Source organism: Cavia porcellus, unplaced genomic scaffold (genome assembly GCF_034190915.1).
Source record: "Cavia porcellus strain 051 isolate PalLab524CR breed Dunkin Hartley unplaced genomic scaffold, mCavPor4.1 scaffold_17, whole genome shotgun sequence".
NCBI lineage: Eukaryota > Metazoa > Chordata > Mammalia > Rodentia > Caviidae > Cavia > Cavia porcellus.
In genome coordinates, this window is record NW_026947500.1 from 73,881,191 (window position 1) to 73,905,650 (window position 24,460).

Genomic DNA, 24,460 nt, shown 5'->3' on the forward strand with positions numbered 1-24,460 from the left:
CTAGGGCTAGGTAGTGATTTTTTTTTTTTTATTGATTGATTGAGTGATTGACTAGGGACAGGTGAATTTTCGAGTGTAGTCAAGGGGCACCCATGGGTGTCCTAAATAACATCAGCCCCCAGGACCCACTGCGTCCCACAGAGGGCGCCTTTAAATCGGTATGACAACGAAGTGCAAATAAGCCGCCCCACCCTCAGGCTTTTTTCAGTCAGGCGCGTCACGGACAGACCCGACTCAGCAGGGCGCGTAGGGCTCAAAATGGCACGGCTCTTGCCACGGAGGGTCAGGCACTGCCGGCTGAGAAGGCCCTAGAGGACACAACTGGGGTACTCAGTGCCATCTAATTCTCTTTCTGTTCTAGTGTGTGAGTCCACTGTTCACCGGGGTTAAGTGGGAGCGGGTGTTTCAGAGCAGGCGCGCTGCGGACAACCCTTCCCGGAATCCCTTGCGGTGGCGTCCCCGGGGCCTCGGGGGCCTCGGAGCAAGATGGCGGCAGCGGGGTCCGTGAGGCGCGGGCAGCGGCGACCGCGGCGCCTGTGAGGGGGCCCGGGGGCCCGGGCGGCTCCGGGCCTGGGTCCCGCCGCGGGACGGACCATGCTACGTTCCACTGGCTTCTTCCGGGCTATCGACTGCCCCTATTGGGCAGGGGATCCCGGGGGGCCCTGCCGGCGGCCCTACTGCCACTTTCGACACCGTGGGGCCCGGGCCCCCGGAGCCCCCGTCGGCGGCGGAGCGACGCCCCCGGGAGCAGGTAATGCCCGCCTGCCCGACTGGCTTGGGTTCCGGGGCAGCGTCTGGACTCCACCTCCGGGCTGGTCGGCGCCCAGGTTCCCCTCCCAGTGCCCTCCCTATGATGCTCCCGGGCGACGTCCCCTCCCCCGCGCCTTTGGGACCCGGACCCACACCTCCCCACCCCCGGTCCTTGTGCAAATGGCGGAGCCGCCCGACTCTCCGTTTCTGAGAGTGTAAAATATAAACAACGAGAGGCCGTGTCTTCGGGGCTTGTCGCGAGGGCGGAGTGATTGGGTTGGGCATAGGCGCGGCGCGGAGTCCTGGGCCGGAGGAGCGGGTTTGGAAAGCGGGCGCGATCCGATCGCGCCGGCCGCGGGACGCCTTCTCCAGCCTGGAGAGCCCGTGTCCTCCCTCGATTATTTCTGCGATGTTTTCTCGGGCCGCGCCTCCAGGTGCAGCCACGCTGTCTCCAGTAGTTGAGTCCAGAGTTGTAAGAGCACCTGCTGTACATCTAGCTGCTTGTCACACGCCCCTGGACAGGAAAAGCGTCAAAACCCACTTTGGTTGAAACGGCGCGGTGTTCCTAGGAACATCCCACTTCTGGTCGGGCAGTCTGGACTGCACAGTTGTCCTATCATGGTGCCTGTCGGCTGGCAGCCTCGGTGAGCGTCGCAAGAAGGTTTCTTGCAAGAAGTGTGGGATTTGAGGTTGAGACGGTAGGAACCTTGAGGATTTAGAGTGGAGCGAAGGAGGATGACATCACAAGGACGGGCCTGGAGGAATTAAGTGTAGTGTCATTGAGACTCCCTCTCTCCCTCGGGAGTGGCTCTCCCCTTCCACCAGACGCTGTGTTTATTTTAATTTATGTATTGTTTTGAGACAGTGCCTTGCTCTGTGTAGCCCAGGCTGGCTTTAAACTTGTGACTGCTGCCTCAGCCTCCAGGGTGCTGGCATAACAAGCCTGCACCACTTGGTCTAGCTAAGGCCCTGGTCTTACAGATCTCAAGTTTCCAAATCTGATGTCAAATGTTCTGTCTCATGTTCTCCTTCAAACAGTGACTCTTGGCTGGGGCTCTTGTGACTTCAGAAGCGGAGTAGTCTTGCTAGGGTGAGAGCTCAGGCCTGTTTTTGTTTACCACAAAGGAGAGAATTGTTCCCAGTGTCTGTCTCTTTTTTTTCTAGACAGGTCTTACTGCAAAATAAAGGCTGACCTTGAACTTGCTATGTAGTCCTGACTGGCCTTGAACTTACGGGGAGTCCTCCTGTCTCAGCCTCCCAAGTGCTGGGATGATGTGCCTGTACCACCAAATGTTTCGTTTGTTTTGGTTTAGCAGTCCTAGTGATTGACCCCCAAAGGGTGTTGAGGTATGCCTCTAATCCTCCTCTCGTCCCTCTCCCCACCTCCAGATGCCCAGACTGGCCTTCAGCTTCTCATCCTCCTATCTCAGGCTCCCAAGTAGCTGGGGTGACACATGTTGTCACCATGCTTGGGTGTTTTTCCGTTTCTTAAGGTTCCCACGTAATTTGCTGAGAATAGCTGCAGCTGGGACCAGTTGTCAGCCGAACCTTTGATTTGGTGCTGCTTGGGCCAGATGTGGGGGATTGAGAGCAGCATAAGAACTGTGGTGGAAGAGGAAAGACACCCCCCTCTCAGCCTAAGGTGTTGGAGCCAGGGAGCATGCCCCAGCTTTGGTGGGCCTTAGGAGCTGGTGGGAGTGGCCGTGCACAAGGAGGGCTTCTTGGTGACTGACATGCACCTCCTGAGGCCCATTTTTACCCTGTCGGAATGCAGTTTGTTTCCTTTCCGACCCTGAAGATGGAACTCAGGGACCTGGCCTGCGAGTCAAGCGCCCTGCTACTGGGCTCCACCCCCAGCCCTTTATTTTTTATTTTGAGACAGGGTGTCACCAACCTGATAAGTTAGTCATCCAGATTGGGCTTGGACTTGTGTTCCTCCTGCCTCAGCCTCCTGAGTGGCTGGGATTGCAGGCATGTTCCACTAGTCCAGGTAGCAGGTGATTTCTTGAATTAGTTTAATAGCTTACAGGCGGCGTGGGTGATGTCTGCACAAGCCAAAGATCATCTACCTTCCAGGTTCCTGTCTGCTGCTTTAATGCATAAATGTCTATTTTTGCTTTTTGTGCCATGCGGGGGATGGAATGGGGCCTCCTGCGTGCTAGGCAGGCACTTGCCCCAGCCACTCTGTAGCCGTGTCTCTGCTGGCTCATCTGCAGCTCAGGTGGTTGCGTTCCTCAGGTCACTTCTCCTCTGCCAAGGTAATTTCAGTATCTTTTGATGCCACAAATTGTCTATTAGTTTCCCAAAGGACTATTTCTCGGGGTTCTTGGTTTGATGTCTTGTGTACCCCAGGTGCCATGACGTACTCCTGGCTCCCCGGACCCTGGAAACCCCCGCCTACCGTCACCCCAATGTTTTCTCTTTGCTGAGCAGTCTGTTCCCGTCTGGTTACTTCTGGTAGGGGCTCTTCCTACCTACGGGGTCCCATCCCAGCTTGGGCTTCTCTGCCCATCCTGTGCTCACTGCACTGCCCCTAGGAGGCCAGGGAGAGAGTGTTTCCAGCTTCCCTCTGCTGGGTCCCCTACCCTCTGAACAGAGGAGGGAGCTGCCGTCCACTCTGATTTCTTCTTGGTTCCTGGGCCCTGCTCCTCCCTGAGCATTTTGGTGTCTATTTCTGTTCCTGCAGCATGTGATGGGGAAACAGACCCATGTCGGTTTGGCCTCTGAGGGGACTCCTGGCGGTGCCTGCATAGTGGTTTCTCAGTGCTGAAAGAAAGCAGAAGAGGTGCCGGGGTGGCTTGCGGCCAGCCATAGGCACTCAGGGCCCAGCCATCCCCGGGCTCCCCCATCCAGGCGCTGTGTCGGGGAAGCAGGCTGAGTGGGGAGAGGTGTCTGTTTACACCACTGCCTGGTTGGGGTGTGTGTGTGTGTCTAGAGCCAGTGGGACAGCTAAGGCAGGTGGGGATCCCTCCTGGGGAGGACAGGGTGTGGCACTTGGGGTTAGAAGTCCCATGGGCTTGGAGGCTGCAGCGATTTGCTCAGGAGGCAGACAGTGAAGAGTGCTGGGTTGAAGGGCAGGTAGGATCCAGTGCTGAATTTGGGTCAGGGCTCAGTGGTCACCTTGAGCTGCAGGGCTGAAGGACCTAGTCTTCTCTCTTGGCTGCTGTCCTTGGACCTGCTTGATGGTTTGGCCCTACCTGGGTGATCTGGAGGGGCCAGCCTGGCCTCCAAAGCCTGGCTCTCTCTGTTCTGACTGAAACCCTTTCCTGGGTGTTTCTCTCAGTGGGACAATGGGCAAGAGGAATGGGCACATGGTGCAAGGGCGGGCGGGTAAGTGTCAGGGTCCTGGCTATTGTCCCCTTCCAGGTCTGCAGGCCCCCAAAGAGCTTTTATCTGGAGAGTCCTGTCCAGCCAGGTGGGTAATGGGGTGACAGCCATGCAGAACGCACACAGATTTCCGCCCTAGTGGCCACCAGTGTCTAATTCTGAGAGTCTCAGCCCGGGATACAGACCCAGCAGGAACTGATCAAGAACTGTTCTGGGTGGGGCTGGTTGATGGCATTGATATCAGGGCAGGGGCTGAGTAGCAGGTTTGGGTCCAGTCCCCTAAACTTTCTAGAAGAAATAGGATTTGGTAAGGCAAGGGTGAGAAAGGGATATTCCTGGGCACGGGTGGGTCTAGGACCAGGCTGGAGCAGAGATGTACAGAGTGATAGCTTTTGAGCAGCTGGCTGGTGCTGAGAGCCTGGGTGAACCCGGGGCAGGTGGCTTCCATAGTGTCCTAGCCCAGTGCAGGACTGGGCAGGTGTCCTATTCCTTCTTGCCCTTCAGACACAGCCCCTGTGGACTCCCAGGTCCTCCCATAGCACACGCTTGACAGGCTGCATCTATGTCCTATGCTGTGTGATGGGGGCGGGGGTGTCCCCATTTTACACAGGAGGAACTGAGATCCAGAGGCCACCCCGACATCTGACCCCTGAGCCTGGGAATGCTCAGCCCAGCATGGGCCAGGCTCCCTGTTGGAGCTGAGGTCCTTGGTGCCTCTGGAGGTTCAGTCTAGAACTGAGAGAGGCTGGGTTTCCTTCCCCTGTAAGCTGACAGGGAGCAAGAGGGCATGGCAGTGGTGACAGGCAGCCCTGTGCTCCCACAGGGCTGGGAATCGCCAAGCATCCCCAGGGCGGGGCTGGCAGTGCCCACCCACGTGGGTGTCTTTCAGACCAAACAAGTGGCACCTTCTGTGGGCCCAGTTCTTTTCTGGGAAAGGGCAGCCACGTGGTCTCCTCGTGGGGAGGAAAGGCGTGAATATACAGGAGCCCTGCAGAGGCCAACTTGTCCTAGCAGAGGCCTTGCTGGGGTTGCAGCCACCTGGGGTGCTCTCACTGGCTGCCTCTTAGCGTTAGGCCAGCCGCTCCCTCCTGCTAGGCTGGGAGCTTGGACCTGTGGGAGGATCAGTTCCCCCTAGGCTCTGGAGTGGTCGTTCTCCCAAGTGGGCCATGCTGGGCTCTGTAGGGCCCAGAGAGGGCAGCATCCCTGCTCTCTCCCTACTCAGTGACCTCACATCACCTGTCTCACCCCCGTATCACAACCACAGAAAACCTTGAAGCTGCCAGGTGTGTGATGAGCAGCCCAAACACGCTGGTCAGGGTGGTTTCCTGGCGAGCCCACTGTCCTTTCTAAGTCTCTTCCCTTCCTGAGGCCCCTGCTCTGGACACAGCTTGGCTCTGCCCAGGGGAGGAGCCTCCAGCTGGAGCTGGCTCTGGAGTGGGTGGTTCTTTTGTTCTATTGTTCATGGAACTGGAGGGGAGGTGCTGAGTTTCTAAGGCAGCCTTCTTTTAATAGGTGAGGCAAGGTTGTTTCCCCCTCCTCCTGCATGGCTGGGCAGCTGCTGGCCTGTGTGCTGAGCAGGTCCTTTGTATGAAGTGCTTCATTTCTCCTGCATTGTCCGTGGAGCTGTGCTTCCTGGGTTGGGAGTGGTGCTCAGCTCAGCAGTGCTTGAAAGTACAGGCAGCTGTACTTTGGCCATGTGTGGTGGCACACATCTGTAGTTTCCGCACCCTGGAGGCTGAGACAGGAGGGTCACTGTGAGTTTGAGACCAGTCTGGGCTCCATATCAAGACCCTGTTGCAAAAACTGAAAAGCCACTGCTTAACCTGAGGTGGTTCCCTCACCTGGGGCTCTCTTTGCGGCTGTGGTTTTCAAAACCTGGCTTCTTAGCCACAGGGAGTGAGTGGTGCATGCCTGTCATCCCAGCACTTTACTGGACTGAGACAGGTGGTCAAAGGTTTGAAGCCAATCTGCACCACATTCAGTCTCAGAGGGCTGGGGGTTTAGTTTTAGTGGCGTAAGTGCCTGCCTGGCAAGTGCAAGGTTGTGAGTTGAGTCTTTGGTACCAAAAATAAAATAAAACATTCAGTCTCAAAACAAAAATAAAAAGGACTGAGAATGTAGGTCAGTGTGAAGGCACTGAGTTCAATTCCCAGCACCACAGTGAAAAACAGACAGACACACACATAGAACCTGGCCTCTTGGCCTGTCCAGCCTGAAGCAGAGCTCGGTGCCCACAGCCTGTGCTGGGGGAGGCTTTTGTGCATGGGGAGGGTTTTGGTGTCTTGAGGCCCCCTGCTTCGTGTGGACCCTCAGGCAGGGTCTCCAGCTGCTGTCGTGCCTGCCCAGAGTAGTATCTGGGGACAGGTGTCCCTTCTGTGCAGTCGGTGGAGCTGCTCAGCACTGTACAGGGCTGTGCCAACCCTCCACCTCCAAGAGTGTCCTGGCATGGTGCTGAGGGCCAGGAGTCCCATCCAGCCTGTGTCTGTATTACAGGGCCAGGGCCCCGCCCCCAGCCCATGGGCCCACGCGTGAGCACGGTGCCCAGCACTGTTCCTCTCTGGGGCAGAGCCTGTGGGGTCGGTGGGGGTGGGGACCCACATTGGCATCTGAGTGTGCGCCCTTCCAGGAGCTTCCTGCCGCCCCCTTGAACTCTGAAGCAATGCAGGTACCACTAGCCTGCCCCAGGCTGGCTTTCCGTGTGGCCTCGTGCAGGCCTGCTGCACAGTACATTTGCAGTGCATGTGCCCCGGCACCAGGTGGTAGGTGTCCTACTGGTGTCCCTCTGTGCAGGGCCGCAGCAGGGAGCTGCGGCTGGGTCTCCAGGGGAGTTGACTCATCTTATGCGTTCTGAGATGGTGTCAACGGAGACCATGGCTGGGTGTGATGGCGCACACCTGTCACCCAGCACCCAGGAGGCCGAGGCAGGCATGGCAGGTTCAGGCCCAGCTTGGACAGCTCTACAACTGCCCGGGACCTTGCCTCAAATTTTACAAAGGGCTGGGGGTGCTGCTCAGTGTGAAGGTCCTGGTCCCATCCTCATGCTGGGGAGTAATAATCTAGCTTCCAGACCAGGGAGAGAGCAAAGGGCCAAGCAGGACAGGAGTTAGGAGGTGGCCATTGGGGGCCAAGGTGGGGCGTTGCCTGGCCACTCATCCTGGCCTTGAGGCCTGGGGTGGTGCCACGAGACTTCCTGGATGGCTGCAGCGGTGCCTGGGTTTCTTCCCAGCCGCCCCTGCTCAGCTTTCTGGGGCTCCAGAGCATGGGTACCTTGGGGTGGCACTAGGCTTAGACCCACTGAGCCAGGCCTTAGCGTCCTCTCCTCACACCTGAAGCTGGTCACGGCTGCCCAGGCCTCTCTGGGTAGCAGTCGGCATGTGCCTGAGGAGGCAGACAGGGCCGGGGTGGTAGGTATGGGGCAGCCTCGTAGGCCAGGCTCCGGGTAGCAGCTGGAGCCTAGAACTGCAGGAGAGGGTGTCAGGCAGGCAGTTGCTCGTGCAGGTTCTGAAGAATGAATAGGAGTGTTCTGGTGCAGAAAATGACCTTGGGGCTCACTTGAGGATCTAGGCAGAGATACAGACCAAGGAGAGGCCTGGGTGTTCTCACACTGAGCCTCAGAGGGGCCGCTTGGGAACTTCCAGGATGCCCAAGAAGGGAAGACAAGGCAGCGCAGCCTCACTGCCTCCCAGTGCCTCTGGGGTTCCCTGTAGCCAAGTAGACTCATTCTCCGCCCTGTCCAGCACGGGCCCCGGGGTGCCACCGCCGTTCTCATGTCCCTTCCTCGCCCAAGTCTTCATAGGTTGCACTGTGGCTGCTGTGTTGAGTTGCCGGTTGTGGGGACCTGGGTGACAGGAGGTGGCCTCAGGGGGAGGGGACCAGTGTCACTCCAGGTCCATCCAACCTATGGCTCATGAGCCGTTGTCCCCTTGTTCTTGGAGATGAAGATCCAGTCACTGTACCTTCCTGCCGTCCATTGCTCAGGAGGGGCACCCTGCCATGCACCAGCCATGTGCCGTCAGTGGGCAGTCCCCAGGGAGGACCTCAGAGGGCTGCCTGGAGGGCAGGTGGGCTGCAGCCGACCCTTGCCCTCTGGGCTTCCGGTTCCTGGGTGGAGAGTGAGTGAAGGGCCAGGTGAGCCTGGGAGAACCCACCTGAGTCACCCCAGGTGACCGGCGCAGCCCCCCAATGAGACAGAGGACGCTCTTGTGGGTAACAGGAACTGCCGCTTTATTTACGCGGGCTCTGGTTTATATATTCGGCCGTGACCAATCACAGGCTGCCACGAGGAAGCAGGGCGGGAATGGGACGCAGGCTCTGGCTAATATATCTAGCTGTGGCCAATCGGGTTGCCACAGAGTCAGCACGGGGCGAATACGGAGTGAGCACGAGGTGCGCACGGGGTGGCTAATTTAGAGAGGGACGTAGCGCATTGCGGAAGCTGACGTGGTCTTATCGTCCCGGGTGGGGTGTGTTGAGCGCCTGCGCCCGACACCCAGGTCCTACAATTGTATCAAGCAGTAAAGTTGCTGATGCTCCCATGTGACTGTGGCACTTTCTTAAGAGGATACCGGGACCCTGTCCTGGAAGCATCTGGGAAACCTTGGGGCTGGGGACACCAGGTGGGGGTCAAGTGGCCCAGGATGGCGTCCTCACCTGGAAGTGTGCCCTGGGAATTGGAAGCTCCTGGGACAGGAGTGAGAAGGGTTTAGAGTTTAGATTACTTCGTGGGGACCAGCAGCGGAGCTCCCACCTTCCTGGCCTAGTGGGAAGAGGCGGTGCAGAGGAGGAGAGGGGCTGCGGCCAGCCCTGCCCTGGGGACCCCGGGACCCCGCCCAGCCTGTCTAGCCCTTCAGGGTCCAGCATTAGAGAGGTGGTGGTCCCTGTCCTGCCTGCACTGCCCTCAGCGATTCGATGGCCCTCTTTGTGCTGGGTGTGGAAGGGTAGACCGGCTGCCATGCAAAGAGTGCCTGTCCAGGTCTGTGGCTGAGCTTCCTGGGTCGGCTTGGGAGCCCCCCCAGGGTTGAGCTGTGAGGCTCCCCTGCCTGCCTGGCAGCCTAGGCACTGGACTGTGGGGGTGCCCTGAAGCCTGGAAGGACTCCAGCCAGGCCCTGACTCCTTCAGGGCAGGCTGGGGTGGACATAACCGGGGTCCCTATGGTGTCAGTGGCTTGGCCCCACTGCATGCATCTGTGAGTACCCTATCAGCCCAGGTCTGTGGTCATCTCTGCAGGTGTCGGGTGCTCACCTTTCCCATCTACAATGAGGGCCTGCATCTGTCCAGTGGAGCCGGGGGCTGGGTCCTGGGACCAGCGGTCCAGCAGTAGGGCCTGAGAACGTCTTATGTCCCTGAGGGTGAGTCCCAGTTGCAGAGACTTAAGCTTGGAAGACAGATGATCCCTCGTGGGATCACTCCCATCCCCTGGCCATCGCTTTGGGGGCAATGTCTGCCAGAACCTGCCTCCCAGCCTGGGCAGTCTGGCGGGGTCCTCTCTCCGCCTTTGAGTCCCCTGCCGCCCAGGTCTGCTGGAGGGCCTGATGGCTCTCCATCCTTTCGGTTTTGCTTTGTGCTTTATTTCGGTTTAAGTTGGTCTTGCTCCATGGTGCAGGCTGTTGTTGAACTCGACATGTAGCCCAGGCTTTCCTTGAATTTATGGTGACCCTCCTGCCTCAGCTCCTGGAGCGCTGCGATTGCAGACATGCACCGTCACACCTGGCCCTTCCATCCCTGTGACCGTCCTTGTGCCTGTCACCTGGGCTGGGAGGGCTTTCTCAGTCTGGACCTTGAGAAGAGGCTAGGAACACAAGCAGTTGGGGTGCAGGTCAGGGCTGGGAGGTATTGTGGAGAGCCCTGGGGCCTGCTGCTGGTGGAGCCCGTCAGGCCTTCTGGGACACAGGCCAGGCACTCACTCCATCTGCGTGAGAACTGGCACCAGGCGGCTTCTCTTCCCTGGGTGCTGAGTCCAGCCGGGCAGGAGTGGGCGGTGCAGTAGGAGGGCGGAGAGGAGGTGCAGGTGCTAGAAGGAAGGAAGGGTTGGGGTGCCAGGGCTCCCGGGGGAAGCAGAACCTCTTCACAGGTAGCCAGTGTTCATAGGCTCTGTTCTCCGCACCTCGGGCCTGGACTGCGCTGGGTCTCGCAGAGAGCCGGCCAGGCAGCTGGAGACCCACGGTGGGAGCTTGTTTCTCCTGGCCACGCAGGGCAGGCTGGGCCTGCAGCTACCTTGGCACCTCATCGTGGGGACACTTGGGAAGAGGCCCCAAGGAACGTCTCTCAGAGCGCTGCCAGGCAGGTGGTGTGGCCTCCTGGAGATTGCTGGGGTTGGGCAGTGCCCTCTCCTTTCGTCTTGGAAGAGGCAGAGATCAAGGCTGCTGTTCATGGAACACAGGCTTTGGGGACTTCTGGCCAGCAGAGGATGTGTGTGCAATCCCATTGCTTCTTCTTGGTTTTGTTTTGTTTTTGCTTTTGTGGTGCTGGAGTTTTGTGTGTGCCAGGCAGGCACTGTGCCTCTCAGTTGCATCTCCAGCCTCTTTTAAACTTTTTTTAAATTTGAGAGTCAGGTGTGGGCACATTCCTGCCATCCCCAGCACCCAGGAGGATCATCATGAGCTTAGGCCAGCCTGTACTAAATAATGAGATTCTGTCTCAAAATAATTTTAAAAAGTTTTGAGACAGGGTCTTGCTGAGTCACTTAAGTTCCCAGGCTGGGTTCCAATTTGGGGTCCTCCTGCTTCAGCCTTCCAGTAGCTGCAGTCCACAGGCAGTCAGTACCACCTCCAGCTGTGAGTTCTTTTTCTCAAAAACAGGCACTTAATCTGTTTTACCAAACACGTGTACCTGGTCCAGGTCCCTGAGGGAACCCCAGTTGGCTCTGTTCCATCCAGACTAATTCTCCAGTGGTTGAAAGGCCCCTCCCTTCCCACCTCGAGGTGCTGCTTTTTTATTGAATGAATGTATTTGTGTGTGTATGCTTTCTTTCTCGGGGAGGCTGAGCAGGCGCTTCCCACTGAGTCACACCCCAACTCCAGATCCTTTTGATGTACCCCTCCCCAAGGGGAGGCTGAGCCCTCTAGGGCAGCAAATGTAGGGACATGAAGGACATTTCCTTGGGTGCCTCCATCCTTGATGGGCCCCCAGTGGACTCAGACCCCTGAGGCAAGGTGGGCTGGGGCCAGGCAGCCAGGTGAGAGGGACTCGAGGAGTGGCCTGAGCTGACACTTTCCACTTTTGAGCCCCAAGCCTCAGGTCACCTGTGTGTCTGGCTCAGAGCTACAGGAGGCACAGCCAGGGCCGATGACACCTGTGTGCTCAACCTGTAGATCTGTAGGCCGGGGCTCCCAGGAGCTGACAGCGGCTCACGCGGATCGCAGCTGAACATCTCCGGTGCCCGACCTCCTGACCATGTCCTGTGTTCTTCTAGCGCTCAGGCAGGGGCTGACTGTGCTCCGAACCCCAGGTGTCCCCACCCTTCCTGCTGGTTGAGTTCCCCTGGGAGTGCTGCCTGGCCACCCCTCCAGTTGGGGACCAGAGCTGGTTCAACCACCCTGGCTTTCTACAGAGCAGGCCCCTTCTGCGCCCTGTCCACGGCCCTATAGAGCAGCAGACACCTTCCTCCACAAAACCCCTTTCCAGGTGGGCGTTGGGTTTTGGGGGCCCTCTCTGTCCTAACCCAGACAGCGGCATCTTGCAAAACCCAAAACACTGGACCCCCCCTCTGTGCTCTGGGGGTGACTCTAGGGTGGCTCTGACGCCCCCGTAGTTGTCGTGCTTGGCCCCATGTGTGCTTGGCCTTGAGGGCTGGGCTCAAAAGCAGAGGTCAGGGCTCCACGCCTTGGCCCACTCCTGGAGCACCTGGTTCACATGGAACCACCCATCTTGGGGAGGAAGGTGGGCCTTCCTCCTGCTGGCCCTGTCCCCAGGAGGCTACCAGAGCCTGGGGCGCACCAGCCCCCCAGCATGTGCCCAGTGAGTGTCCCTCTTCTTTTTTTTTTTTTTTTTTGAGTGTCCCTCTTGAGTCCTCAGGTGGCCCTTGCCAGAGGGCTGTCCCTCCCTACCTGTCCGCACCTTGCCTGCACACCAGGAGGAGCAGGGCCGCTGGGCTCCTACCCTAGCCCTCAAGCCTTCCGCAGTGAGTGGACAGGGCTGCCCGGTACTCCCACACCCCGCCCCACCCCCCTCCCACCCCATGTATAGATGGCGATGCAGTGCCCACACAGGCCCCCAGATGGCGCTGGCACGCTTGTTGGCTGTCTCCTCCTCTTCCCTGTATCTCACAGCTCTGGTGAGCTCAGGTAGAGGACTCCTTTCTGCTTTCTGTGTACGGCTTTTGGGCAGGCGCCCCCAGCACCCAGGAGGCCGAGGCAACAGGCCTGCTGTGAGTTCGAGACCAGCCTGGGCTATATAGTGACGTAAAGACCAGCCTGAACTACATGGTGAGACCTTGCCTCAGAAATAAATAGCAAAATTAAATACAGATTTGGAGCGGGGGACTGGGCTTAAACTCATGACCTCGCACTTACAGGTGCCCTCGAGGTGCATGGCTGCAGCCCAGCCCTGCTCTGTACCTTCTGTGCCCAGTGAAGTTGCCTCAGCTCCTGCAGCTGTTTGCTTGAACCTGCAGATACTCATTGCAGTCTGGAGGGTGGCGGTGCTGCTCCTCCCAGGGCTCCTGGAGAGCCTGGGTTCCTGCCCCGGCCCCTAGAGCCGTGTGCGCAGCCGAGACCCGAGGCGCCTTCCTCCGTTCACGTAGCTGGCAGAGTCGCATCTGTACCCTCCGTCGGCTTCTCTCAGGGAGACTATGGGGAACACTAGGTCCCGGGTTGTCAGGGGGACCCCCTTCTGCAGCATTTTGTTACCACACGAGGTGACTTGGCCACCGGCTCCAGGCAGCAGGGCAGGGGCTGCACAGGCACATGCTGGGGAGCAGCCTGGGACCCCGCTGCTTCTTCCCACACAGCACAGGGGCTGTGGTGGAGGAGCGCCATGTTGCCACCCTCATCAGCATCCCAGGATGTGCGCCTTCCGGCCTGCGTTGCAGGCCATGCGTGTCCTGTGGGTGTGTGTGCCGCGGCTGTAGGGCAGCTACTTGGGACCTGGTGCTGGTGCTACTGTGGCTGCCGGCCGGGGCTGTTCCCGCTCCGCTATCACTGGCCTGGTGTATGCTTCTGAGTGCCCCATACAGAGGAAATGAGGGCGTAGTGGAGGGCTGGGGTACAGCACACGTCCAACCCCAGCAGCCCAGGAAAGGAAGGAAAGACCCGACTGTGTGTGCTGTCATGCAGCGTCCAGGAGGCCATCATGGCATGGTGGCATCTCTGCCCTGGTCACCAGTTCTGCTGTGTTCACAGAGATGCTTTCTGAAGGGGAGGGACACACCTCCCTTCAGTGTCTGCCCTCTTCGCCCAGTGCGTCACACAGCCAGGAAGCCAGAGGAAGGCGCAGGTGCTCTGTGCTCCGGCCCAGCAGCCCGTCGAGGTACTGGGCAGGCTGTAGTAGGTTTCTGGGGGAGCACCTCGGAGCAGGTGTGTGTGCAGATGCATCCACGGGCAGAGGTACGGGTCACCCCGATGGTCCCAGGACGACTTTGCTGCTGGAGCCCTTTCCATCCCTTGCTACCCCACAGCCCAGGAAGGTCACAGTGTCTCGTGTGGCTTTCCGTGTGGCTTTGAGCCCGCCGGCTGTTCTGTCTTCTCTTGTCTGGTCTGTGGCAGTCTCTTTCTCACCTTTTTTTTCCCCCTCATGCTGTGAATTGAGCCCAGGGCTTCTGCGCTGAGCTAGGAGCTCTTTTTTAAGTTTTTGAGGAAGAGTCTGACTGCACTGAGCAGGCGGGGCTCTAGCTCGAACTCGTCCTGCCTGCAGTGCCGGCTGACAGCTGTGTGCCACCCTGCCTGGCTTGTGTACAGTCTGTGTGCAAAAATAAGTTGTCTCAGGCTGGGGATTTAGCTCAGTGGCATAAGTGCCTGCCTGGCAAGCACGAGGTCATGAGTTTGATCCCTAGTACCGCAAAAAAAAAAAAAAAAAAAAAAAAAAAAAAATCATCTCAGGTTCTAGCCTACACAGTGGGTGTGCACTTTGCTCGCTGGGTCCTGCGGGGCATTAGAGGAGTCCTTGGCATCTGTTCCCCACAGGCTTGCTGTGGGCAGTGAGGTTTGTGTGAGCTGGGCTCTGTGGCACCCAGCACAAGACTTCTACTCAAGAGTTGAGGCAGGACTGTTGCTTGAGTCTCGGAGTGGGGGCCCACCTGTGGCATACACTGGGTGCAGGCACCCGCTGGCCAGGTGGGCCCCGTGATCCGCAGGTGGTCTTATCCCCACGTCCACTCCACGGTGAGTCATCAGCCTAGCCCAGGGCCTCCCCCCAGCGCCTCAGATGTGCTGGCCTAGTCTGTGCCCAGACACCGTGGGCTGTCTGAATGCATGGCGTGAGTTCCATGAGCCACTCCATGAGGTCTGCAGGACCCTGGCCCTCTCCCCGCCCCGACACCTATGTCCCTGCCCCGTGCCCATCTGCCACCCAAGGCTTAGGGCCTGGTGAGCTGGCCATCTGCTCTGGCCAGGGCTTTCCCTGCAGGTGCCAAGGCGAGGCTGGCCGTCCATGAGGCCACTTACCTGCCTCTCTCCTTTCTCCCCACAGGCCTTGGGTATGACCCTTATGACCCTGAGCTGCCCAAGCCCCCGGCACCCCAGGAAAATGGCGTGCTGGCTCGAGGTGACGAGTCCCACTCGGACATCCTGGAGCTGGAGCTGGTCAACCAGGCCATCGAGGCCGTGCGCAGCGAGGTGGAGCTGGAGCAGCGACGCTACCAGGAGCTCTTGGAGACGGCCCGAGAGTATGGAGCCACCGAGCCCAGTGCCACAGGGACCTCTGCCCTGGCGCCGTGCGGCCCAGCCGCCAGCCCCTCCTTGGGCCTGGACGAGGGTGCCTTCCCCCTGGCCTTCACCTACAGCCCCGGAAGCCACGGCCTGCTCACCCCTGAGACCGGCTACCAGCCCACCCCCCTGGCCCCTTCGGAATCAGGCAGCAAGTACTCCCTGGAGTCCCTGGAGAGGGGCCCGAGCAAGGCGGGGGGCGCTCTGGAGTACGTCCCCAAGGCCATGGGCCAGCCTCAGCGGTATGGCCGACCCATGGCCAGCAGCAAGTACGTAGTGGACAACTCCAAGCCATCCACAGACCTGGAGTATGACCCACTGTCCAACTACTCAGCCCGGCACCTTAGCAGGGCCAGCTCCAGGGATGAGAGGGCCACCAAGCGGCCCCGGGGCTCCCGTGGCAGCGAGCCCTACATGCCTGCTGTCAAGAAGCCCTGCGACCCCTTCGGTGGCTGTGACGCCAGGTTCTCAGACTCAGAAGATGATACTGCTGTGCCCCCGGGTGGTGACAAGCCTGTCGTAGCTAGTGCCCCCAAGGCCGGGGCTGGCTCCCAGAGCAAGGCCCCTGGGAAGCCGTCCTCCAGGGAGGGCCCGGAGCCTGAGGAGGGCGGCCTCCGGGAGACCAAGGAGATAGCCGTGCAGTATGACGTCGGGGACCTCGGGCAGTCCCCACAGGACCCGGACGTGGCGCCCCCAGCCAAGCCCAGCTCCCCGGCCAGGGTGTTGCAGGACGCGGGCTGCCCCAAGGAGGACAGACCCAAGAAAAAGAAATGTGGGACTCCGCCCACCCCCAGCCACAAGGACAAGTCCAGGAGGAGAGACAAGACTAAGGGGCGGGAGCGGGGGCAGGCCCAGGAGAAGGCCGGGGCGGATAAGAGGGTCGCTCGGGCCGGCAGCCCCCAGCACAAGGCGGAGAAGCCTAACGGGACCAAGAAAAAGCCATCTTCAGCCACCGCGGTGGCCAGCTCAGGGAAGGGGAAGCTCCACCGCCCGGCTGCCGGGGGCCCCCAGCAGCTGCTGGACAGGAGGGGCGGTGAGAGGGCTGCCTCGGGCAAACTCGGGGAGCGCAAGGCCCACTCGCTGGACGAGGGCGCCTCCCGGGATGCGCCCAAGCTGAAGAAGCGGGCCCTGAGCCATGCCGAGCTCTTCGGGGACGAGAGCGAGGACGAAGACTCAGGGACGGGGACCCCGCGGGCCTGGCCCTCCAGCCTCCCCAGCCTCAGCTCGGACTCGGACTCGGACTCGGACTCCAGCCTGGACCTGCCTGGAGCACAGCTGCCCAAGCGACTCAAGTCCTCTGTGCCACCTGCGCCCGCCCCCACCCCCACCCCCACCCTCGGCCCCGCACCCCCAGCTGCTGCTGCCGCCTCTGCATCCTCCTCGTCCTCCTCTCCCCCGGGGGCTCAGGGGGAGTCGGGGGAGGACGTGGACTACTCGGCCCTGGAGCAGGAGGTAGACTTCGATGCAGACCCCCTGGAGGAGTGCCTGCGGATCTTCCATGAGTCTACCAGTGTGAAGACGCAGGACAAGGGCCGGCTGGCACGGCAGGTGAGGGCCACCAGGCAGTCACGGCCGTGGGGTCCAGTGCTAGCCCTGCTGCCCTGGGCTGTGGCAGTGGCCCTGGCCCGGGGACGTTCCGTTCTGCAGCCGTTTCCGGATTCCTCAAGCCACGGCCGCAGGTGGAAGCTGTGCCTTCAGCGATGGCCTGTTAACTCCTTTAAAACTCAGGAGCCCTTGGTGGCCCCCTGCTGCCCCCCGCACCCTGTCCAGAAAGAGGATGGGGGCTCACGGCCCTCCCTGCTGGGTCCCGAGGCAGCCAGCGTGTCGACTGACTTGCAGACTGACCGGCCAAGGGGTACCGGGCCCCGCCCCCTCCCGCTCCTCCCTGCTCTGCTCTTCTCTCCCTTTTTCCCCACCTTGCCCCTGCTGGCCCCTGTCTCTGCTCCCTGAGCCCTGGCCTGCTCAGGCCATCCGGCTCCCACCTGGGGCTCCCTTTCCCGTGTCCCCACATCAGCCACCAGAGGGAGCTCGCCCTGAGTGGAACTAGACTCGGCCTGTTCCCTCCAGATCTGGCCTCCCTTGTCCTGTCTGGAGTTATCTCTTGCCCAGGCTGGGTGCAGGAGAGGTGGGGCCGGCCTGCTGGCAGGATTCGCAGCTCCTCAGGCCTGGGAGGTGGCCCAGGGCCAGGCCAGGCTGGCGCTGGGACCTTGGGCTGCAGGGCTCCGGTTGGCCGGATGGTTGGCCCATCTGTGACTCGGGTCTGCAGGGTCCCCCTCCACGCACAGGAGGGTGGCTCGGGCCGCGGAGGGCTGTGTGCTGAGCTGGCGTGTGTTTCAGCCCCCCAAGGACAGCGCGGGTGAGGAGAAGGGCCAGGCGGGCCTGACCACCCTGTTCCCAGGGCAGCGGAGGAGGATCTCGCATCTCGTCAAGCAAGGCAAGGAGGTGAGACCGGAGTGCAGCCCAGGCACTGTCCGCCCCGTGGGGTGGACTCCTTTGGTGACCTGGTGTCCTGCGCCACCCAGGTCCTGTGGGGGAGTGGGGCCCGCCCGCCCTGTGGGCTGCGTGGGCTGCAGCTGTGGGGTGGCGGGCTGGCACTGGCAAGGGCAGAGGCAGAGAACCAGCTCCAGGTTTGGCTGCCTGAGTGCAGACCCACTTGGCCTCCACACCTTCCTTCCGGAGGCGGAGGAGGAGGAAGAGGAGGAGGGGGAGGAGGGGCCAGGCTTCTGGGATTGGGCCAGGCGCAGCCTGGGGTTAGGGAGGCTCTGTGACTGCCTCCCCACCCTGCCACTGTATCCAGCCGGGCCTGAGCACCCAGGGAGCCTGGAGCTGTGGAGCAGGCCTGTGGATGCTCCAGCCCGGGCGGCCTGAGGTGCTGGCCATGGCCTTGTGCTGGTTCCTGCCGTGCAGGCCAGAAGCTCTCGGTGTGGCTAGGGGGGTGACATGCACAGCCCAGGAGCCCCTGTCACCTCGATGCCCTCCTCTGCAGGGCTATCAGCCCTGGGTGCCCCAGGCATGGGGCCAGGTCCCAAGACTTGTGCTCATCCAGGTGGAGCCCCCCCGGAGGGGCCCGGCGACACCCCCAGCCCGGCTCCCAACAGCCCAGGAAGTGTGCTATCGGCGGGCCCAGCAGGCACAGAGGGAGTCAGCCAGCTGGCTGCAGGCTGCCCCACTACAGCCAGAGAAGGTCGCCTCTGTCCACATCTCCGCCCCCGGGGAGAAGAGGAGGATTGCCCACGTGCCCAACCCCCGCCTGGCCACGGGTAAGTCCCCCTAGTCCACAGCCCCTGCGGGTGGGGGTTCCCGGCATATTTCTAGTTTAGTACAAGGAGCAGGAGCCCAAGGTCACTGGGCAGCTGCCCTGCACAGCCGGTCGGCCTTGGGAGCCGTGCAGGGCCCTCGGCTTGCCTGTGTGTGCAGTGGACTCACCCTGACTGTACTGAGCGGGTCCTTGCAGGTCTGGCCCTGAGCCTGGGCCACCATGTCGTCTGCTACCGGGCCTAGGTGTGGTTTTGCCTGCTGACAGCTGTGCCCTCTAAAGGCATCGTGTGTGGACACTGGGGTTTGCTTGTTTTGTTTTCGACACGAGGTCTCACTGTAGTTCAGGCTGGCCTCACAGATGTAGCGACCCCCCCCCCCACCAGCTCCCTGGCGCTGAGTTCCCAGGCGTGTGCCCCCGAGGCTGGCTTCTTTGTGTGGTACTGGGAGTTAATCCAGAACCTTTGCATTGAGCTACATTTAAAGCCTTTAAGATTTCTTTCCTTTTTTGTCTTTTTGAGAGAGGGTCTCACTGTTTTTGGTTCAGGCTGGCCTTGGGCTCACTCTGCAGCCCAGACTGGTCTCCAATGATCCGCCTCCTTCAGCCTGCTGAGAGCTGGGATTATAGGAGTGTGCCATCACACCCAACAAGAATTATTTTTGAGACAAGATCTATCTCTCTTTTTGTTGTTTTGTTTATTGCCTTGGTTTCTTGAGACAAGGTCTCACATTGTGTAGCTAAGCTGACCTTGGACTCCAGTGATCCTCCTGCCTCAGCCTCAGTGCTGAGAGCCAGGATTATAGGCGCACCCAGCAAGAGACAAGGAGAGATGGAGGCCAAGGTCATTGGGCATTCTGAATTGCTAGATTGCCAGGCTGGGTTTGAACCTTTGATCCTTTTGCCTCAGCCTCCCCGAGTCCTGGGATCCCTGACCAGTATGGCCAGGGCTACCTCCCCCGGCTCAGGACGCTGGGAGGACTGGGCTTTGTGACCTCATCAAAGGGACAGGCAGAACACAGAGGCTGTCACAGTGACCTGGCCGGGCGTCCCGTCCCTGCGCTGCTTTGCCCAGGAGTCAGGGCCTTCCCCTCAGACGTCAATGCCTCGGAGTCAGGGGCCGGAACATGTGGCAGAGGCCCTGCCCGCCCTCGCCACACGCCAGACCACCCCGACGGCGACGTCGCCCGAGCCGGCCTGCGCAGCTGACCGTCATTCCCCCGCCTCGATGGGCCTGCCCGGACGCAGCTAGAGCCTAATGTCCTTCCACAGCCCGCACCCCACGCCCCGGCCGCTCCCCCCGCGCCCCGAGATGCACGTCCTGCTATCCCTCAACGACCGCAGCTACCTGGTGCTCCGCAGCTCGGTGATGGGCATCCTGTCCTCCTGCGCTCACAGCCCCTGTCCCACGCCAGCCCCCACAGGTGCCAAGCGGACCCTCTCGGCCAGCAGCAGCCAGGCGCCCCACGGCCCCGAGCCCGGCAGCCAGCCGCTGAAGACCCGCACGCTGTCGGGAATGGCGTCCAAGACCACCACCACCACCACCCCGAAGCGCGTCGCCCACAGCCCGTCTCTGCAGGTGGGGCCCAGCGGGCTTGTTTGTTGGGGGGGGCCGTATAGCTGGGGACCAGCATGTGCTGGGCCCTCTCTTATTTTTTGTTTTGGGACGCCTCTTGCTGAGTGGCTGGGCTTGTGTTGTGCCCCATCCTGCCTCGGGTTCACGGGTAGGATGGCAGGGGTGGCTCGGCGGTGCCAGGGACCCTGTTCCACTACCCCACTGGGCGGTGCCTCAGCCCTGGCGGACTGCTGTTGCGGACATCAGGGTTATGGAAGTTGGGGTACAGTGCAGGAGTCCCCGCTGGCCTTGGCTCTCAGTTCCCCTGTTCCTGGTGCAGTGTGTATCCTGAGAGGCTGCGGGCCCTCGAGCCTCACCTGCTGCCCCCCCCCCTCCCCGTTTCCGCTAGAGTCTGAAGAAGCCCATTATCCCGAAGGAGTTCGGGGGCAAGGTCCCCACGGCCATCCGCCAGCGCTATCTCAACCTGTTCATCGAGGAGTGCCTCCGCTTCTGCCCGTCCAGCCAGGAGGCCATTGAGAAGGTGGGCACCGGGTTGGGGGCGGCCGCAGGGCCCGGGGTGGAGTGTGACAGCCATGTCCCCCCAGGCACTGAACGAGGAGAAGGTGGCCTACGACCGCAGCCCCAGCAAGAACATCTACCTGAATGTGGCCGTGAACACCCTCAAGAAGTTGAGGGGCCTGGTACCCAGCGCCGTGCCCAGCCTCAGCAGTGAGTGCGGTGCGCCCAGGGCGGGGGTCCCCTGATCCTGGGCTAGCTCGTGGCCTCTGCAGAGCCGGACAGGCTGTGCGGGGCTCCCGGCCACCTTCCCAGGGGCCAGTTAAGCATCCGGGTGGTGCACAGCGTCACCATGGGGGCTCCCGGAAGCCATGGACAGCAGTGCAGCAGCCCTGCCTTGCACCCCGCGGGGAGCCGGGGGAGCAGGCCTCACAGCACGGACTGCTGCATCCAGGGCTGCACCCCGCCTGGCCGGGCTGCGGGGGCCCCGGCTGACCGCTGCTGCCCTCCCCAGAGCCCAGCGGCCGAAGGGTCGTGTCCCATGAGGTGGTGCTGGGGGGCAAGTTAGCCGCCAAGACCAGCTTCTCGCTCAGCCGGCCCAGCAGCCCCCGGGTGGAAGCCCTGAAAGGTGCGCAGCTGCGGACCCCGAGCCCTGGGGCTCACCCTGTCCTGCCTGGTCCCTCCCTGCTGGGCTGGGGAGACTGACACCCGCTGTCCGCAGGGGCCACCCTGTACAGCCGCCTCAGGGACTACCTGCTCACCCCAGAGCAGCTCAAGGAGAATGGCTACCCCTTCCCGCACCCCGAGCGGCCTGGGGGTGCCATCATCTTCACCTCCGAGGAGAAGAAGCCCAAGGACCGTGAGTCTCCGGTGCTGCCTGGGGGGCACGCTGGGCTGTGCTGGGCGCCCACAGCCCCTCACCGCCTGCCCCACCCCGCAGCCTCCTGCAGAATCTGCTGCCGCTGCGGCTCTGAGTACCTCGTGTCCTCCTCCGGCCGCTGCCTGCGCGACGAGGAGTGCTCCTACCACTGGGGGCGGCTGCGCCGGAACCGGGGTGAGGCCTGGCTGCGGCTCCTCCTCATTGCTAAGTGCCCTCCCCCGTGACCTTGCTCAGGGAGCCCAGGTCCCCAGACCTCTCCCAGCTCCGCTGTGCCCTGGGAGAGAACGGGAACCCGGCAGCTGTCGGGACAGAGGGTGCAGCCGGGCCCCAGGGCGGCCCCTGACCGTGGTGCTTCTGCAGTGGCCGGGGGCTGGGAGACCCAGTACATGTGCTGCTCGGCTGCTGTGGGCTCCGTGGGCTGTCAGGTGGCAAAGGTGAGTTATGTCCCGTGCCCAGTCCGTACTTCCCCAGCTGGGCACCAGGCAGAGCTGTCCACTCGTAGCCTCCGTGCCTGTCCAGCCCTGGCCTCCCAGTAGGCCCCCAGGTAACATCTGTGCAACAAATCTGGTCCCTGTCTTGCCCAGCCCAGGGCCACTGTCGGTGGGTTTTGGGGCCCCAAACCCTTGGGTTTCTGTCTTTGAATGGGCCAGAGGGGGCACTGGAACTCGGCCTGGCCCCCAGCACCACACCTGGCATGCTGGCCCTGTCCTGAGGTCCCCACGCCCCCCAGCAACATGTGCAGGATGGCCGGAAGGAGAACCTTGAGGGCTTCGTGCGGACTTTCGAAAAGGAGCTTGCGGGGGACACCCACGCGGGGATCTACGCCCTGGACTGTGAGATGGTGAGGCCTGGCCTGAGGCGTGGGGTTGGGGGTGGTGCCAGCCCAGGGAGTGAACTCCGGGCACAGCCGTGTCCCTGAGCAGGCACTGCCCACCCGGCTGAGCACTTGGGGAGCTTCAGCTCACGCCACCACTGGAGCCCGGTGGCCCTGCCCAGCCCCTGCCTCCGCTCCTCGGGGGCTGGGGGTCACAGGGCTGCACGGCGCTGGCCTGCAATGCCCAGGGGGCCGGTCCCCGGCTGAGCCCCTCCCTCGGTCCGCAGTCCTACACCACCTATGGCCTGGAGCTGACCCGCGTCACAGTGGTGGACACGGACATGCAGGTGGTATACGACACTTTCGTCAAGCCTGAGAACGAGATCGTGGACTACAACACCAGGTGTGGCCCTGGCACGCGTGCCCCACTGCCTGTCCACTCGCTGGGTGCTGCCACGTGCTCAGCCCGTCTCCCCGCAGGTTCTCCGGGGTCACAGAGGCCGACCTCGTGGACACGAGCATCACGCTACGGGATGTGCAGGCTGTCCTGCTCAGCATGTTCAGCGCTGACACCATCCTCATCGGGCACAGCCTGGAGAGCGACCTGCTGGCCCTGAAGGTCATCCACAGCACTGTGGTGGACACGGCTGTGCTGTTCCCACACCGCCTGGGCCTCCCCTACAAGCGCTCCCTCCGGAACCTCATGGCCGACTACCTCAGACAGATCATCCAGGACAACGGTGAGCGCCGCCCCGCCCGCCCTGCCCCCTGCCCCACCCGCCCGGCTCACCCGCCAGCCCTGACCCTGGCCCTGGCCCTGGCCCTGTCCCGCAGTGGATGGGCACAGCTCCAGCGAGGATGCCAGCGCCTGCATGCACCTGGTGATCTGGAAGATTCGGGAGGACGCCAAGACCAAGCGATGACGCCACCGCCTCGCCCGCCCCGCACCGCCCCCTCCAGCCCCAGGCCTCTTCCAAAACAGTGCAATAAATCTGAGAGCTAAGCTGTGCGCCTGGCCGCCCCCCGGACGAGGGACAGGCGGCCCGGCGGGACGGACGCTGCGCGGCTGGCCAGCCCTGCCCCCCCCACTCCCCTGTGCCCTGCTTGGGGCAGGGTGGCGCGGTGGGCCTGTTTGAGACAGGGGTTGTCCTGTTTTCCTTTTTTGTTTTGTATTATTTTTATTATTTTTTAATTTAAACCTGTTGACTTGCGCAGTGACCGTCCCCACCCTGGAGTGAGGCCCTGGTGCTGCTCTCCTCCTTGGGGACGGGTGTGGCCATGAGCCAGACCCAGGTGGGGCAGTGGCTCTGCCTCCTGGCAGTCCTGTCTGCCTGGGGTGACGGCCTCCCCAGCCTCCTCCTGGCCACCAACTTCCATGACCTCCAAGAAGCAAGCCAGCCTGGCCCAGGGCCTGCCTTCCAGACGTCCGGGGACAGTGTCTTCCCACAGGACCCCCACCCCTGGGCTCTCTCTGCCCCTTCCCACGGCCCTGGGCAGGGACGGAATAAACGTTTGTATGAATTTTAGATTTGCTGCTTGTGGTGCTGTGGGTGCCACCCCATGAGGCCTCTGCATGCGCCCCTTAGGACCACTGTCACCACCCCTGTGGCCAAGGCCAGGATTGCTGAGGCACTGGGTTTAGCTCTCAGAAGTGTCCTGAAGCAGCCCAGAGCCAGGGAGGCCTGGTCTGGAGCTTGTGGGGACCCCTGCAGGGCCAGGGCTGCAGCTGTGGCTGGGGGAGGGGCTGCCCGGGAACCTCTGACTTCCGCAGTGCGCACCCCAGTCCACAGGGCTGGGCCTGAGCCCACTCCTCTTGTGAAATGTGGCTTCCGAGTGGCAGTGGGCCCCCCAGTCACCATGAATTTGAGGTTGACTGGGCTCTTTGGTGACAGAAGCAGATGAAGAGGGACCCTTGGCCCCAGGGCTGGGCAGGATTGGAGTTGGGATGCGCAGCACACAGGGACTGCCCTCATTAGGCTGCAGGGGAAACGGGGCCTTTGTGGTCTAGGATCTCCCCAAATCCCTGGGCATTTGGGGCAACAGTGGCACATGCCTGGCCCGTCTCTGCCCCTTGGGCTGCTCCTGTGACCAAGCTGGCAGGCACTCTTCCCCCCACAAGACAAATAAATGGTGCCAGTGTTTTATATTTGATGTCTGTCTCCAGCTTGGGGTACCCCTGACCAAGGCCCCCCAAACCTCAGGGAACTTCCATGTATTGCTGTACTGCTGTCTGCAGTGGGTACCTCAGGACCTTTGCACAGCCTGTCCCCTGCTTGGGAAGGCTGCATGCCCAACTGTGATGGCCCTTTGTTGAAGGCGAGGAGGGAGAAATAGTTCTCACAGGTCGACCCAATTTTTTTTATTTTTTACTTATTTTTTAATTGGTACCAGGGATCCAACTCACGACCACATGCTTGCAAGGCAGACACTTATGCCGCTGAGCTAAATCCCCAGCCCAAGGTCGACCCAATTTCTGAAGGACATCTTAACCAAGCAGCCCCCAACT

The 24,460-nt window shown here is 61.4% G+C and overlaps 1 protein-coding gene across 3 annotated transcripts; it reads left to right on the forward strand.

The window, feature by feature from the left end:
• The first annotated feature begins 424 nt into the window (after positions 1-424).
• On the forward strand, positions 425-23,480 carry Rexo1 (RNA exonuclease 1 homolog). Of its 3 annotated transcripts, none has more exons than XM_063228952.1 (15): positions 425-751; positions 14,701-16,484; positions 17,274-17,378; positions 17,923-18,196; positions 19,605-19,768; positions 20,154-20,285; positions 20,350-20,473; positions 20,775-20,888; positions 20,982-21,119; positions 21,201-21,314; positions 21,501-21,574; positions 21,871-21,981; positions 22,242-22,357; positions 22,435-22,694; positions 22,789-23,480. In XM_063228952.1, the coding sequence occupies exons 1-15, from the start codon at positions 595-597 to the stop codon at positions 22,875-22,877; spliced, it is 3,756 nt and encodes a 1,251-aa protein (XP_063085022.1). In that variant the 5' UTR covers positions 425-594; the 3' UTR covers positions 22,878-23,480. The 3 variants fall into 3 exon arrangements, with proteins under 3 accessions (XP_063085022.1, XP_003460887.1, XP_063085021.1); XM_003460839.5 differs by having other exon boundaries at positions 437-751; positions 17,983-18,196; XM_063228951.1 differs by lacking the exon at positions 425-751 and adding an exon at positions 2,777-3,008 and having other exon boundaries at positions 17,983-18,196.
• Positions 23,481-24,460: the final 980 nt, after the last annotated feature.

Bases quoted from the DNA above. Each gene is read 5' to 3' on its own strand.
- Rexo1 (XM_063228952.1), top strand. From the start codon at position 595: ATGCTACGTTCCACTGGCTTCTTCCGGGCTATCGACTGCCCCTATTGG. The intron at 18,197-19,604 runs GTAAGTCCCCCT...GTCCCACGCCAG, and splicing joins CAACCCCCGCCTGGCCACGG to CCCCCACAGGTGCCAAGCGG. The intron at 22,695-22,788 runs GTGAGCGCCGCC...CCTGTCCCGCAG, and splicing joins ACAGATCATCCAGGACAACG to TGGATGGGCACAGCTCCAGC.